This window comes from Rhipicephalus microplus, chromosome 4 (genome assembly GCF_043290135.1).
Source record: "Rhipicephalus microplus isolate Deutch F79 chromosome 4, USDA_Rmic, whole genome shotgun sequence".
Taxonomy (NCBI): Eukaryota; Metazoa; Arthropoda; class Arachnida; order Ixodida; family Ixodidae; genus Rhipicephalus; species Rhipicephalus microplus.
The window spans coordinates 211,439,724-211,457,207 of record NC_134703.1 but is presented as its reverse complement, the minus strand read 5'-3'; the positions used below and the strand labels follow the sequence as shown (position 1 = coordinate 211,457,207).

Here is a 17,484-nt window from a genome sequence, read left to right as displayed (position 1 = left end):
GCTCGATCCATCACCCGCAATCTAATCCGGTAGAGCGTATGCATTCCGTTATGAAACTGATACTGAGAAGTTTTTGCTACAAACACAAATGCGACTTGGAAGCGTGTATTCCTCCCGCTATGTTCACTTTGAGATCAGCTCCTCATGAGAGCAGTGGTTTCACCCTGCAGAGCTTGTTATGGCAGGAGTTTGAGAACACCATTGCGATTGCTCTGCGAGTCCTGGGAGGGATTCGATGAGGACCCTAATGTAGTTGCGTATGTTCTAGACCTCCTTCAGAGGCTTGGAAAAACTGAAGATCTTGTGGAAAGCCACATGAAGGCTGCGCAAGTGTTGTCGAAGGAGTACTACAACAAATCAGCGAATATGCGCACCTTTGAAGTTGCTAGTCGGGTAATGCTGCTGCGGCCGTCCAAAAAGAACAAGCTTGAGGTTCATTGGGAAGGGCTCGCCAAAGTAATATCGAAGCTTTCTGATACCAATTATGAAGTGAAATTAGGAATGCGGCCGAACAAATTTATCACAGTAACTTGATGAAACCATACGTTCAACGTCAAGTGGTTGTAAATCTGTTGTTGAATGCTTGAGAGGAAGAGGGAGCAGAAATATTGAGTTCTAGTGATGTAATCAAAAGGGGATCGGAGGTAATCTTAGAGCAGTTGAACCTAGGGCCTAGGTTAAGTGAAGTCCAGAAGGAGGAAGTTTCTTTTTATGAGAAATCTGGACTCCCATATTGTAGTTACACAGATGTGCAACGTAGCGAGTACGAGCAGCCCTTAGTTCCACATAGGTATCGTCGCCTTAAAGTGGCCGGTTACTGAGGTGGAGCTTCATACTCCAACAGCACAACTTTGAAGTTTGCTAAAAATAAAAGGAAAGCTAAACGCTAATGCAGGTGCATTGAGCCGTACGTTCTAGCTAGTAGCTTCTCCACCTTTCGGTTTCTCGCTGGCGATTCAAGGCAAAATTTTGTCTTCATCACGGCCTTAGCTGAGCGCTCTCGTCCAGAATAAGCTCAAGGAGCCAACTTTATGTTCTATTCTATTTCGTTACGTTGTTGTAAGTGTAAAATTTTGAGTTCTCATTTTAAGAGTCTTGTGTCCCACATGTGCCTCTTGATGTAGAGGGAACGAAATTCCCATAGACACGTAACTAGGTATATGTTGTAATATACTTTGTCTGGTGTTCTGTCGGGTGACCGAGGGCACTTGCTTGTGTCGTGTGTTGTCTGTTGCCGAACCGTTCTTGACAAGTTGCAGAACCATCGACAAAGCTGAGACCAAAGATCGTCAGGAGAGACGAGCGAAGCTGGCCGACAAGTTGTGGCGACAAGCCAGTGGAGCTTGGATCCGTCCTCAAAAATGGGATGTGTTCCCGGAGCGGAGTCTGGAGCTGCATTCTCCCCATGGCCCTGGAGGCGAACCTGGAGGTACCTGGCAAACGAGCGCGCCTGACACTCAAGCCACGTGGAAGCAGCTCGTCTTTCCGGCGCATTGTCTGGCGGCGGGGGTGCTGTTATGCCTGCGAGTCCACACCGAACGTCCATGCCTATGAAAAAGGCAATATGTGTAAAGGCCAGCACGCGAGCCCGCCTGACGCGAACAACTCAACGGCATCATCACGCGGCGGCGCCTTTCTGTCTCGCACGCACAGCGAGCCACCTCAGCCCACGAGCCCGTTGCAGCAATAGGCACCTTCCTGTCTGGCAAGTCTTACGCAATATGTGGCGACGTGTAGTGGCTCCGTATTTGATGAGAATTACGCGGCCCAGCGGCGACCCCATTGAAGGATTCTGACCTCACGACCAGCAGCACTTCTGGTTGGACATTTGGTTACTCAAAGCATCCACCCTGTGCATATAAAGAAAGCCCCGCGTCGCGAGGAGTAGACCTGTGTGTCAGAGAAGAGAGCTCGACTCTTCGAGTCTCTAAGCTGTCGGCCCCAGTGCCGAATTTGTAACACCTCTGTATATATGCTGTACATAAACCTTCTTTAACTCACCATCGTCTCGTCAGCCCGTCTATCAGCTCTGCGCCGAAGCAGTCGCAAGCTGAGAAACCTACGCTACCAAATGGCTGGTGACCTTTCGGCGGAGTTCGAAGCAGTGGCGCCTTCGGGATCGTGTTGGCGTCGCCGTCTTTCGTAACAGTCGTTGCAGCGGTGAGATTTCGTGATGCCCTTCGTAAGGTCGTCAGAGGCACGCTTTGTAACAACGCTGACCCTTCCTCCGCGCCCCTGTAGTTGCTGCTCTCCCCTCTGCCTTTTGTTACACACCCCTCTGTGCTTTGTTCCCGGCACTACTCTGAGCACCCCGCATCGCCAGACGAGGCCCGTGTTTTCACACTGCCACTGCTCTTTCAAAGGCTGGTCGACCATCTTCTCTGTTTTTGATTGCTGGTACTGTCATTGGCGTCGCCGGCCTGGAGTGACCAGACCATTTGCCAACGTCGTCGGACACCGACTGTATCTGATTGTCTGCGTCTAGTGCACGGACGTACGCTACCCCACCGACTCTGATAATTCACGATTCGTTTTGTGTTTAGGAGCGGTTCTCGCTCACTACGCACTCGGCTCAGCATGTCCTCAGCACGCGTGCGAAAGCGTAAAACTTATGTTAATTTGCACGGAACGTGTCGCGAAATATCAATGTCAGTGAGGCCATGCACACCTGCCGGCGCAACAAAACGTTTTTTTGACCACGACCCCAGATCCTTTCAACACTGCCGTGCGCGCAGATCCAAGCGGCTGTGCTTTGACTTCTGCGTGCAGAGACACTCTTTCAAGTTTTTCTACGGGCGAATTGCGCTTTTCACGAATTTTTCAAGCAAGCTTACCTTCTTGCGTTTTTTGGTTTTCAAGGTCGCTCTCCCGCCGTGTCCTCCCCTCTCCACTCTATCGCAACTCCTTGCCTTTCTTCTGTCGCAAATCTCTTCTCCTTTCTTGATCGCAACCCCTTCACTCGTCTCCACTGCTCTGCGGCGCCAGCCACGCTGACTAAAAACGGGCCCAGAGCTGTTCCGCCGTGCTGGCATGTGTGTCGCGTGTGCGCGAATTGCTCGCTCTTGGCGTGCGCGTCTTGCTCGCTCTTGGTGTTCGTGTGTGATCAGGATCGCAGACGGCAGGACTTGCACGCTTTTCCCTGCTGCTCAACAAAACGTCGAAAGTGTGAGCGCTTGGCTTGAGCGAAATCCGCGTGTTAGATGCCGCGTTGCGGAGCGCTTGCTTCGCAACGCATAGCTGTTGACCATCTGGCAGCCAACTTGCAGCTTCAGGCGTCTCGGTATTCGGTTGTGGAGATGGTGAATATTTCATGGGCGGCAGTGACGGCAACATGTGCGTGAAACTGTTTTCGCGAGGCCGTCTTCGTCGACGTCGAGCCCGATGCCGTGCCTGAAGCTTCCGAACAGGATCAGTTCAGTGGCGATTTGTGGCAGCGCGCCGTCGACTCCGACATGGGAGAACGGTTGGAACATCTGTTGCGATAGTTTCATTACGGCCGATGATGATGCTGACAGCACGGAACCGTACACCAATTAAGACATTGTGAATGAAGTACGTTGCAAGAGCGATTTGGAGAAATCGAATTGCGAGAATGACGAAACTTTGGAGCCAGTCCTTCATGCACCTTATGTCTCGGGCTTCGGCGAACAAGCACGCTGCTGATTGAAATAAACTAGAGACCGCCCTTATTGCTTCTGCTCTTCAAAACACATGCATCACGGACTTTTTGGGGGCAAAAAAGTCTGTGTTTTCACTCGCAACTTTTTTATAAGCTGTGTTTCATTTATTACGAACTTCAATATACAGCGAACGGATGCCGCGTCAGGCTCAGATTCGTTATAAGAGGGCTCGACTGTATACTTCTTTTGCATCAGGTGCAGTTTGTGTTGCTCTTCCAGCTTCCAATGTGGGTGTGCTGAAATTTCCTCATAGGCTTGGCATTTTCTTTTCCTATGCCACCATTAGTATACGATGCGGAGAAAGGCTCCAAGCTTTTGGAGCACACCATGTTGGCGAATACAAAAAACACCTGTGTGAACTTGCATGTCTTTCTACAGTTCTAAGCTGCTTTCTCGTTGGCAGTCGTGCACAAGTCATTTGTTTGTCCAATGGGAATTTTCCGCTCAATTGTTTTTATGTAGCATAGACAAGGACAAATAGAGAGGCATTGGAATAGCGAGGGCTATAGCTTTCTCGCAGTTTTTATACTCTGCACACGTGTCTTGCCTGACTTGTGTGGAGCAGTCAGAATTTTGACCTGTGAATTATCACAGAACCTTTTCCAGAGAGCTCAACAGTTTAACTAGAAGCCACATTTGTGTTTATTTTGTGCAAAGAAATAGCCACAACTGTTGCTTCTGGCTGAACATGAGCTCAGCACGGTGTTTTTCTAGATCTCTACACTGCCCAGTGATTGCACCCTGAGTCAATGTTTCAAGCATTAAGTGCAAGCAGTGTTTCTGCTGACGACGTGCGTGTGCAGGCGGTGCAGTGCTCGGACCAGCTGATGCAGAAGATCCAGGCCCAGAACCGACGCACCCTGGACTTGCTAGCGTCCAAGTGCTACTTCTACCACAGCCGCTGCTACGAGTTGGTTGACAGAATGAGCGACATCCGCAGGTGCTCGATGATAATGATGAAACCATTATTTACAAAGGCCACATTCTCTTTCTTGTTATCTGATTTGGTGACACAGCTGCTAAATATTTTACTGTAGTGGGTGTACGCCGTGAAAGTGTCTGTGTCATCCTTGTAGTCAGCTTCCTAATTTGTAGAGGGTGAAAAGAAAAGGGCTCTGCCATGTGGTAGTTGTTATCTTTAGAGTTTGTTTTATTTTTTCCGTGTGCCTAGTGCTTTTTGTTTTGGTGCTGCAGTAGTCATTCACAAGCAAGGAAAAAAAAAGTCTTTTTCATTTCTACAAGTAATGAAAAACTCAATATCGCAGTGCAATATGAGAGTATGGCCAATCAGTGCAGTAGCATAAAGTATGTTGTATAATTTTTAAACAGTAGTGAAATAGCAAACCTTTACACATGCCTTATCGGTAATTGCCTTTCATCAAAAGGTTCAACAGCAAGAAGACCCAAGTTTGCATTTTCAGAAACCACCCCTTTCACTCTTATTTGCTCATGTGAACACTAAAAAGATGAAACTCAGCCAGTAGATGGGCAGCTCAGATACATTAAAAAAAGAAAGACTATTTCACCGGAAGGGCAAACAGTGAATGCAATACTAAAAATTTGAAAAGGCACATGATTGGCAAACAGCTCTGGGGTACCAACAGACCCATCATCTGCAAGTAGGCAACACTATCGCTGTGCCATTTTGAAGATCCGTTCGTACGTGCGTTCAGCGGTCTGTGCTTCGGCATGCAGGAGGTATTCCAAAGGTCACTAGCCATCTAAGTCGCCGTTTGAATCTCACACACAGCACGTGCAGCGAGTTTCTTGCGCGTGTGGCGAGCGTGTGAACCGCCAAAATGGAGACCCCCACGCTAGCAGTCCTCGCGGATGACATCCACTGCATACCCCCTATACTTGCAGCTTCCCGCAAAAGCACAAAGGAGGACGCTCAAAAAGAACACACAAAAATACAACAGACAAGTATGAACTAACTGCTCTCACAATTGTGAGAACCTTTGTGTTGTTTGCACAATGCACTGCAAGTGCCAACAATGCAGAACCTTTTCACAATGCACTGCAAGAGCCGACAATGCAGAACCCAACACTCATATATACATACTTTTAATTTGAACTACAGTGGGTGGATTGCCTCTTCTGCGTCTCCTACCACACGATGGCCTCTGTCGCAAAGTGTGCAGTGTTCTTTTTTTTCTTCGTTCCACATGGTGAGCGGGTAGAAAAGGGGGCCACTTTTTCATGCGTGCCTCAAGGGCAGTTATCAAATTAAAAGAAAATGTAGAAGCATTGTCACTGCTGCTGGTTAAAAAACAAGGTGCAGCCTGTTGCGTACTGCTGAAGTGGCAGGACGGGCCTAGTTCACATCGCGCCCACTCTAGCGCCACTACTTTTCCCTCGAGAAACGCTTTTACTCGCATTTCGTAGCTGCACATCACAGGCTTGATTCTGAATCGTTATTATTACAGCACATATGTGAACAGTTTGCCCTCGGAGGGCAAATCATTCAGGGAGTATAGGCCTGAATACTCTCCATAAATGCTGCCCGTTTGACTCACCTAAATAAAAAGCGCCACTGATTCCGTTCATGGGGAGGAAATCGCCAGGCATATTCCAAGGGCTGACGTATCGGCACACTGATGCGCGCCGCCAAAGCACACATAATATAAGTGGAGGTTCTTTCAGTGCAATAACGTCGGTCGCGCTCCAAAGACTTAGATGAAAAGCAAGAGTTTGCGACACAAACAAAATATGTATTCCTAGCAAAGGCGTCAGACAAACTTGCACACTCGGCAGTTACCAATTACAACTCACAAAATCATTTAGAAGGTATTTGAAACAAGTGAAACTAACTTACCATGCTACAAATGCAATCTCACGCATCATAAACTGCACAAGAGTACTTAGTGACCCCAAACAATCACCACATGCCTTGTGGGGTCTCGAAATGGTGAGCGAGTGCTTGCCCCGCTCTTGGAGTAAAAGGACACAGTAGACACGGTCGGAACAAACCAAACGATACACACATGTATTTAAGGGGGGACGCGGGTCTTAGAAAAGTAAAAAATAGCCAAAAAATCGATTTTGAGAAAAACCCATTTTTCGAATCTCTGAACCTATAAGCACCTCTCCTCAAATTATTAACGCTAAATTCGATAAAAAAATAGGTTAAACTCTATTTTCAAACCATCATGGGAGTCGCAAAACAACCCGCAAAACAGAAACAGAAGCAGCCGGCGGATCGGCGCCATCTTGGGCTTGTTTTGAAGCTGGTTCCTTTGTGCGCGTTTTGCGGGCTGTCAAAATGGCTTAGAAGTGTGGCAGCTTGGGCTAGTTGGTATGGCATGACGATAGTTATAGCGCGAGAACAAAACGCCACAGAGACAAGAAGGACACGAAAGACACGAGCGTTAACTTCCAACTGAGTTTATTGCTCAGAGCACGAAAATATATAGAGGAGACAGTGACCATGGCACAAGAGCAAAACATGAGTAAGAAAAACCAAAAACAAACAACACAAATACAAAGGCACTGAAAAACGGCAAAGAAAAACCTAGAAGAAACCGAACCAGAAAGGTAAAGCTACCTGCCCGCACCGAATCCTTCGAGGAACCTGCATTCCTTCTCGGACTAAGCCACCGAGGGCTTGCTAACACAAGGCACCTGTTCGCGTGCCATCTGCGCAGCCTCGACAATGACCCGGGTGCTTACATCTCTGTGTTTGTACAACGTTGCTGTTTCCTCGAAGAGGGGAACACACTTGCACTTAGTGCAGTGCTGGGCAAGAAAACCATCTTTCCCGTTTTTAACATTGTTCGCGTGCTCTCTCAGCCGATCGTTCGGTCGGCTGAGAGAGCACGGTGCCATTTTTATTGCTCTAGCTTCACTTTAGCAAAAGTTACAGTTATTAGAAACTTTAAATGCGTTTTTCTTAGTTCGATGTTTTTGTGCACCACACTAAACCTTAGGGGTTTTTCTTATATGTTACTGTTGATTGAGAATGACAAACTTGGTATCATTTTATTTGTAATAACATTACCTATGGGGTGATGCTATTTTGATTACTCTAGAAGCATACTGTTAATTACAATTATGGATAGTAATGAGTGAAAATTGAACATAATATCCATTGTAAGTGCTGGTCTGTTTTCCTATCTATATAATGCCTAAAAATTAATAAAAATAGCATCACCCCATACAGAAAGCCCTCTGCATTGGGGCTATGCATTTATTTTTTGGATCTGGCTTGATTAAGTTGCCAAAAAGCCCCTAATGAAGTGCATAATTAATTAAATTACAGATGTTAATATCTTTTTATCCACTGAAGCTATTTCAGAAACAATTACATGTTTGAAATCAGCATGAAAAACTGTCCAAGATGGTGAGGTTTGGTCAAGATTGAGCCAAATACAGAAAAAAAATTTTAAAGATCCATGTCCCCCCTTAACTAATTTAGAATGACGATATCGCCAGTCCGATAATTATAACACCAATCGTGATCAACACGCTAAGACATCCTTACGCAATATTCGATGCAGTTCACGCCCCCCTGATGCCGCCCACCGCGATGCCGTCCACGGCAGACCCACCGCGATAGACAACCGCCCGCGCCACCACCCCACATCAAAAGAGACTCGCTCAACTCTCACCCGCTACCAAGGCTTCCCTTCCGCCAGGGGTCACCGCCGCCGCTACCACTCTACCAACCATGATGATGATAGTGGTGATCACCGCTCGCAAACACGCTACCTATCGCTCAATAGCTTTCACCCCCGAAATACGGCTTCTGTGTGAGGCACGGGCTCCACGCGGCGCAAACAACTCCACAGGGGGTGTCAGCACCCCCACATTCCCACAACCTTAATTCAAATTATATCTCGAAAAACAAAGAAATCAGCTACATAAGCTCCAACAAAAATGACAACACATGTCCCTTCATAATGTCCGTGTATCACGACACCGCATGCTGGTCGACACTGCTGCACTGTCCGGCTCGACGACTTCACCTCAGTACCGGTTTTGCTACAGCAACGTTGCCATCGGGGCGATGATCGTCACTCGCGCCGACATGTCTTCCGGTTGCAACCAGTACTCATGAGTGCGCCAAACTGCAGGCAGTTGCGCAGGTCCCAGGCATGTCCATCGCCCGATGTCTCAACCGCATTCGAGGACAGCGGCGCTGACGATGTGCAGAAGACAGCCAGCCGCGGGTTACATCACTCCCGCTGCGTACTTTTCAAAACACTCGAAAGAACAATGCAGTAGGCCAAAAAGAAGGGAGCTTCGGGCTCCTCGCTCGCATGGTACGGTGGTCAGTACTGCTAGCTAATACATCGGTGGTGGCCGAGACGCCCATCAAAATAAAACAAAAATCACTTTTTCTAAACTCGTGCATCACAAGATGAAAAAAAAAAGTAAGGGAAGCAAAGTACAACACCTCCACGCCACGATCCGCCTAGTTGTGCCACGTGCGACAAGCGGCTGTGCAGAACCTTAGGCTGAATGAGTCGCTCGACAACAACCAGCATCCACCCTGCACCCAGTCTAGGCGCAGAAGAGGCAGCCGAAAGGAGACATCCACTCTGTAAAGTGGCCTTTTCACTCGCCGCCCACAGCAGCTTACCGAGCAATCGGCGTCCACCGTCCCGGACGGTGTGACGACGCCCCGGCGTCGAGCCGCAATACCAGACAGCAACAACGCCCGACTCCAAGTCCAAAGAGATAGAAGAAGCTCTTTACAGAAAATGGGACCACCCTCGAGGCTTCCGTACTCACTCGCTTCGGGCTCGGCCTACAATCCTCGTGCTCTAAGCCTTGCTCACCCTAGGATGCAGACCACATGGCTCCCGTACTCAAGTAGAACGTTCTTAAAAACCAACCACAACAACAACAAAAGCACTTTCGAGCAGAAAAAAATAAAAGCTCGAGTGCCGACAGGTTCAAACACGTCACAAATACAGATATCCTTGCTTCTCAACAGAGCACACCGCCGACGCTAGCAAAGAAGTCCCCCTAGGCCCACTCTACCTCGGCTCTAACAAAAGCTTGTACCGAACCGCGAAAACTGTTGTTCGATGCTCCAAGAGCTCCACGTTGGGCAGCCAGTGTTGGGTCTCGAATTGACGAGCGCCACCACCACGCTCTTGGAGTGAACGGACAGAGCACATGCGGTCGGAACAAACCCAACGATACACATTTATTTACCTGCTTTTTGATTGACGATATCGTCAGCCGAATTATACAACATCAATCGTGATCAACCCGCTAAGACATCCTTACACAATATTACTCAGCACGTAGCAACATAGCAAACCCAAGAGCTCACAAAAGGCCGCGTCGCCAACGCTTGACTCACCGTGCGAGACCCCGGCAGACAACCGGCGGCACAGACAACTTTACAGGGGGTGTCAGCACCCCCACAGCGTGAACTCCAGAATTCCACAATGTGTGCAGAAAATTTCTTTTCAACGAAACACTGAAACGAATCCCAGCGCTGGTCATCGCCTCGGCAACACTTTTCAACAAAGTACTGCAGCAGCGTCATAACTCGATTCTTCAACATCGACTGACTGCACTACACGACTCACTCACACCGCTCCAACATCATAACTTCTTGGCTGATTTTCACCGCTTGTCCTACCCTCGGGTACCTCTAGCTTGGATCTTTCCCGGCTTCGCAAACATTCCAAGTAATTGTACTGCGCCTAGCACGTACGTACCAGGGCCAGGGGAAAGGGTTTCGTCTCGTTGATTTGTCTGCGAAAACTGTCGGCTTCCTCCTCATCTGTCGGCTGTCGCATGTGTAGAGAGTAAGGACATGTCCTGTGTGCTTTTTTATGCTTGTTTTCTTTGATTGCACGCGTCCATGAAGTGATCGTTTGGCAGGGTGATGTAATGCTGTCGTCTGGAGGCGGCGGCGCGCATCCGCGCTCATTTGTGATAAAAATGAGTGCCCCATTAGAAATAATACACATCCCAATACGCTTCTTGGAACTGTAGATCGCAGGTGAATACGTTGTGCTTCATTGTAGTGTCTTTTTTTCACGTTCAAGCTGCTTAGCGGCACATATCAGCTTCGCGGTGTCACACCACTAAAAAACCGTCTGCCACAAACGTGCACACTATAGAATCGTACTTGATCACAGGAGACACAGGGCAAACTTCCCAACACATACAATGACACACAAAAAATCACCAGAAAGCACATGAAAAAGCACACCGACATGCACAAATTCTCTGTCAACCACATTGAAGCACGAAGTGCCATCAATTTTGGCACGTGAAGGGTCAGCTTTTTTTATCCAGCAGCCATGGTCGTGTCATAGAAAGCACGCTCAAGCTCCTCTGAGATCTGCATACTACCAGCGGTAAATGTTTTCTATAAATAAGTTATGTTGTGCTGGTGCATACATGGGGTTTGGCTCAGTGGTCTAATGCAGTGCGTTTTTGCGCGAGAGGTTGCTGGTTTGAATCCCCCAGTTGTGTGCCATGAAATTTTTTCTTGCGATTTACTTTTTGCTGTGCCTTTTTCATATACATTTACATACATATTGAAACGTGTATGGAACTGTCGCTCCGGCACAGCTGAAATGGCACCCAAAAGGAGGAAGACGACAATGTGGTTGTTGTGGGTTGGACTCTCGAGTTTTCCCCGTTGGCCTGCATGACTGTGCGCTCTTTAAGCCGTTAGCAAGACCCGCTTTCGGTGAATAAATCTTCCCCATAACTATATACATAGCCGAGGCTAGACAGGGACAGCAAAATCAGCGGAGATTGTCCATCACAATACTACTATAATATTGTTTTGTTCATGCGAATGCTTCCTTCTGCCCTGATGGCTTGCCTTTGCAGCTTCCTGCACAGCCGGTTGCGCACAGCCACCTTGCGCAGTGACTACGAAGGACAAGCAGTGCTGGTCAACTGTCTGCTCCGCAACTATCTCCACTACAACCTCTACGAACAGGTGAGTGTCGTCCCAGATGCTATCATTTGGCACAATTCAGTTCTCATACCCTACCTTTGCGCTACCAAGACTACAGGGTGTAATCAAGCCATGTGTTTGCACAGCAAAGCATAGTTCTATAATAATTACCTTTTAAATGGAATGCAGTGCGATAAAGTGGACGTTACCGTATATATTAGCATAATCATCGCAATTTTTTTTTCTAAGAAATTGACTCCAACCGGGATGCGATCATTACGCGAGGTAAATTTTCCGTGAAAAAATATTCTGAACACCGGAAGCGCAAAAAAGTTGCTAATCAGAATTCTTACGATAGCTTTCATAAACATAACAAAAAATAAAAGTAAATTAAGGCTTACCTTTGTAATAAAATGCACACATTACGCAGGAGCTACATGCATGGCACACTGCCCTTTTATTTTTCTACCTCTTTGACCCCCCAACATTCATTCAGACTCCGTAGTATCTCTGGCGTCAGTGTCGTCGCCACACGATTCCTTGTCAGAACCGGCAGTGTCTTCACTGTCCCACAGAGGGTCATCTTCCGTTCCGTCGAGCGCGTTGGAAATGCCAGCGGCAGTTCAATCTGCTGCATGAAGCGTGTCATCCAGCCGGAACAGACCCGGAAGGCCTTTGTGGCTATTCCCAGCCTCCAGGAAACTGTGCACGCCTGCGTCTGTATTATGTCTAATGACACTGCATAACCGTCCTTGTGCATGTCCTTCACGTATTCGAGGACTGCCTTTTCAATGTCAGGGAACTTGCCAGATTTGGGTCCGCAGAAAGCCCATCGCGTGCTGTTAGTAGCCATGGGCAGGTCGCGCTGTTTTTTCCAATATCGAATCCGGATTTCGTCGATGCCGAAATGTCTGCCGGCAGCGCAATTGCCGTGCTATAGCGCGTAGTCTACGCGGCAGTAAAGCTCGCATACTGCCCCACGGTGAAAGAGCTTCAACAGACGATCGCAAAGCACACACAAAAAAAAAAACGTGGTCACAGGAAAAAAAAAAAAGACTGCTGTGGGATGAACACAGGTCAACCAACAGGCGGCCGCCGCTGTAACAGTGCGGGATGTCAAAACAAACATGGCGGCTGATGGAGCGAAGCACTTCCTGGAGCGAAGCCACTGCATTTTTTTTTCTTTTTTTCGTCAGTTATGGAGGTTGTGAGTACGTCACTCGGATCAAAACAGTTTCTTCCATATAAATAAGAAATGCTTTCATTTAAATCAGGAAATTCACGGCATTAGCATAGTGATGACCGCTTTCAGATCACAGAAACAATGATAGGCGCGTTCAGCTAGAATTGGCACATGACATGTCGATGCGGCAAGTTCAGGGTGCGATCATTACGCGGGGGGGGGGGGAGTCGAATTTAGACGACAAAGTTTAGAGGTGGGATCATTAAGTGCAATCACTACGCGAGTAAATGCGGTACTTCAGGTGTGCCACAAGAATCGGTGCTGGGGCCGCTTCTTTTTGTTATCTACATGAATGACATCTGTTGTGTTAGTCCTTCAGACTTCGAATGTTCACACATGACTGTGTATTATACAGAGTCGCTCGTATCATAGATGATCCCACTGCACTGCAAAACGATGCGAATTTGATTAGCACCTGGTCTAATACGTGGCACATGGACCTTAAAGTGAAAAACTTTGTTTATATGGAAAGAAATATTCTGTGCTGATTTAGTTACACTATTAAGGGGAGATGTGGGTATTGTTTGTAACTTTTTTGTTTCTTGGCCTAGGTTCATGAAATTTGGTATACACACTAAAAACCACATTAAAGAGATGAATGCAAATTTTCATAAAGATATTTGTACTGGTTCTCACTTTATAAAAAATTCTTAAGTTTGTCGCTCGTGGAGAGTCTGGCACAGCGAGGAAACTTGCTTAAGTGCTGGAATAACATTTAATATGTGTGTACATATTGCTTGTAGCCAAAGACAGTGCCAGATTTTTTTTTTTAATGCCCTAAGAATATTCTGCTGAACATTATTTGCATATGCATGTGCTTCATGAAGTCCTGCCTTTCAGTATTTGTGAAATTTGAAAAAAAAATGTAAGCCTAAACTAATATTTGAAGACAGCCTTCAGTTATGACAAAGTTTATGAGTTACAATAAAACAAACAGAATGAAAATCGGTCTGGCCATAGTCGGGCAATGCTTTCCACGAGCAAGGAGGTCAACAAAAAAAAAAAAAATCACAGAAAATGGCTTTTAAAGTGTTTTGCAAATGCTGCACCGTTATTAAAATGCCCCAGTGCTATAGTCTTTCGCATCACTGCGAAGAGGCATCTTCTTGGACCTCTGTCCCTTGGTTTCTTCACTTTTACGTGCTTTTTTTAGACGCAGGCAGTCTTATTCTTGAGCCCTCTAAAGGGCTATGGAACCAGGACGCACACCCAATGTAACACACGTTTCCGAGTACATGCGCGCGCATCCTGAATTATATTTCATTACTGCCTCGTTTACCGCTGTCTCTACAGCAAAAAGGGAGGCATGTTGGTCCTTGGATAGTAGAGACGAAATCACAGAGTGCAAGCTCTCGGCTGCATTCTGTGTCTTTCCTCCTTTACACCGCTCAAGCAGCTGTGTGTAAGCAAGACGTTCATACACTGGCAACAGCACAGTGGCAACTCTGCTGGAAAGCTTGTACTTGTGGGCTCGTTGTGCATGTCCTTGTGCCTCTGCAACTCGGTGTGTACAGCAGCTCGTAGGAACAGGGGGGCATAGCTCATCGTGAGGACTCTCATCTGTGGATGTGACATGGTGGTACGTCGCCATCACGGCATTGTGCATTGCCGCCACATCGTTGCTGTTGTTGTGGAGCGCTATTCCATAATAATTGGTAAGCCTCTTGATGAGGTCTTGTCTGAGGCTTCTTTTTCCACCTAGTGGCTCCCCTTTTCTTGCCTTGCTCACAATAGTGCGGAGCGCTGTGCCCATTCTCTTCTTCACATGATTTATACAGTCCTCCTTAGTTATTTGTATAAATCCATAGGGCTGCTCCTCACTCAATGCCTGAAAAACTCTGCTGTCTCCATCACAGATCACACTGCAGTACCTTAGACCATTCTTGGCCAATGAGCGGCCAAAAAGCTGCAGCGCGGCCTCCACCTTCATCCAACCAGATCCAGCGGTTTTTTTGGCACTCATGGTGCTGCCTCCACTGGGGATACACAGGGTTATCCTCTGCTGGTCCTAGATCGCATACGACGCAGAAATTAGATAAAACAACTCTGTCGAGCACAAGCCCCGTGTGGAACTTGGTTATGCAGCCAACTCCATTATGTGATCGATGACCATGTGTCATCCAGGCGCCGTCGTGAACAACAGTGACATTTTTAAACCAACGTCCATCTCTGTGTACACTCTTTTGACAGCACGAACAGCATGTGCAAATACGTTGTCTGAAGCCGCCTGAGCTGCAGGCTTGAATAACCTTTTCAAATGACCTTGGTAGGTTTTATGATGTAAGCCGCGATGAGAAACGTTCATGGTGGCCCTCAAGTCATTCAGAGCAGTCTGTCCCTTGCCAATTGTTAGTATAGCTTGCATTGAGCGAATGTTCACATCGAACACTCTGGAGTCATCCATCCTTTGAGAAGACCAGTGGGATGATATGCTGCCACAAGTACTGCATGACAGTGCCATTTTCACTGCCAGACCCAGCCTTGTCTCAAAATTCACGCCCAGAGAATGTTTTTGGCATTTCGGGCAGAGAGTGTCAGCCAGCATTGCGTTGATAGCAACAGCTTGCATGAGTACAAATTCATCTCCAGGTGTCCCGGAAATTTCTTTTTCACCTTGCTGGCCCACCAGAGACAGCTTTCGCGGAGTGGCGGACACTGCGCGAACAGAGTCGCGAAGGCTCGATGCTTGCGCCTCCATCGCTCCCGCTGACACGTAGCGAGTCTCTAAGTGCGCCTGAATGGTGCGATGATCAGTTGACCTTGCGTAACTTTTCGAACCACTGGCACACGGTGAATCAAAGTTCCCGTCAAAGCTTGTCGACACGCAACGCTCCCTGATAAAAGGTGCGCTTCCGCAGGCTTTGTCGACGACGGCGACCTTTGATACCAGTGGCTGTCAGCGATTTCATTTTGGCGTGCGGTCGACGGCGTTGAGCAACTTGAAGTGATCGCACACTGAATCATCCTTCACGTCGAAGCTTGTCGACAAACGAAGATTGCTCGTAGATAACGGGCGCACTTTTGCAGACTTTGACGGCGACCTTTTATCTAAACGGTAGTCGACGATTTCATGTCGGCTACGCGGGCGAGCGCCTACGCGTCGAGAGTCGTTGTAGTCGGGGAAGCATTGGATGCGTCCTTCGTTGACCGTGTTCCGTGACGATCACCAAACGACGGCATTATTGATGTTGTCACAGTGCGACTGTTGGATTCACCGCTGGGTTCTTGGGGTGACGCGGTACAAGGCAACTTGGCATGTCATTCCTGTGTTCCCTTGAATTTAGAACAGTCGTTGGATATTCCGCTGCTCCCGCTAACCGCCGCCTTTTTTTCGCCGTAGGAGGCTTCCGTTTTCGTTTTCCAAACGCATGAGTCGTCGAAAACTTCTTTTTGAACGAGCGTGATTCCATAACGGCCTGCGTGCAACAAATAAAAAAACGTGCACGAAACTTGGTTTTTTGATGCAGACGACCGCGGCGGCTCCTCCTCTTATGTCGCATTTCCGATGGAGGCGGAAATGTTGTAGGCCCGTGTGCTCAGATTTGGGTGCACGTTAAAGAACCCCAGGTGGTCTAAATTTCCGGAGCCCTCCACTACGGCGTCTCTCATAATCATATAGTGGTTTTGGGACGTTAAACCCCACATATCAATCAATCCTCCTCTTATGTCGTGACAGCACCCAATGGGGAGCCTCCTTGCAGCATGACAGCCAATCGGAGGTCCCGTTTCATAAAACTGCCCTCGGATTGCCCGTATAACCACGTGCTTTTTTTTTTGCTTTTTGCGCGTTTCTTCTTTGACGGTGATGTTTGGAATTCGTGAAAGCGGGTAGGCAAAGCATGGACGTTCCGAAGGATACCAAGATGCTGGCGATCGGTGGCGCGAGAGATGAACACTTGCTTTGTGAACATCGGTGTTTTTGTGCGATTTTGAGCCTCTTTCTCGCCGATCGCGCTGACAAACTTATTTTTTTTCGGGCATTTGGTGTTGGTTTTCAGCCAAATCGATTTCGTACTGAATAGAATAGGCACTGCAGATGCCGAAATGAGTGATTTCCAAAAATCGATTTTCTTCGCAATTCTCACGATCTGATCCCCGTGTCCCCCTTAATACTGGCAAAGGTGTTTTACTACAAGTATCGTGGTGTTTACTTCACCAGAGAATTATCCTGGCGTCGCCAGATTGATTATGTTATGTGCAAGGCTCTTCAGTCATTTATTGATTAATTGATTGGTATGTGTGGTTTAAGGGGAGATGCTACTCGAAAAATGATTTTTTTTAATAAGAGTCTGAATTTAACACAAATTGGCATGCTAATAGAATTTTTTCTCTTCTTTTCAAATATGTCATTTATTTTCATGTAGATTGCTTGGTTTTCTCTCTGCAGGTCAGATACTGCAAAATTATGGCCATTGTTATGCAACAATTCTGACCTATAAAAATTTGAGATAAAGCATGCAGATATAGCTGACTATGATCCTTTGGAACTGTAGAGTGCAAAAAACTATATAAATTTTGTGTGTAAAAAGGTGAAATACAATAATAAAATAGAAAAATTTACTATGGCTCTAGTTGCCAAGGGCTTTCAATGTTATGTAATTTTTGAAAAACATAATCAAGCAGCACTGACAATCTGAATAGATACTTGCACTCTATGGGCCTTCACCATGCTATGTGCAAAA

General features: G+C 47.1%; 1 protein-coding gene across 3 annotated transcripts in view; it reads left to right on the top strand.

Annotated features, from left to right (window-relative positions):
- The window catches only part of Rpn3 (regulatory particle non-ATPase 3), a 202,681-nt gene that overhangs the window by 58,802 nt on the left and 126,395 nt on the right, over positions 1–17,484 (top strand). For all 3 annotated transcript variants that reach the window (XM_075893970.1, XM_075893972.1, XM_075893971.1), the window contains exons 5-6: positions 4,484–4,620; positions 11,490–11,601. In XM_075893970.1, coding sequence (XP_075750085.1) covers positions 4,484–4,620; positions 11,490–11,601 — 249 coding nt within the window. The remainder of the gene's footprint in view (positions 1–4,483; positions 4,621–11,489; positions 11,602–17,484) is intronic.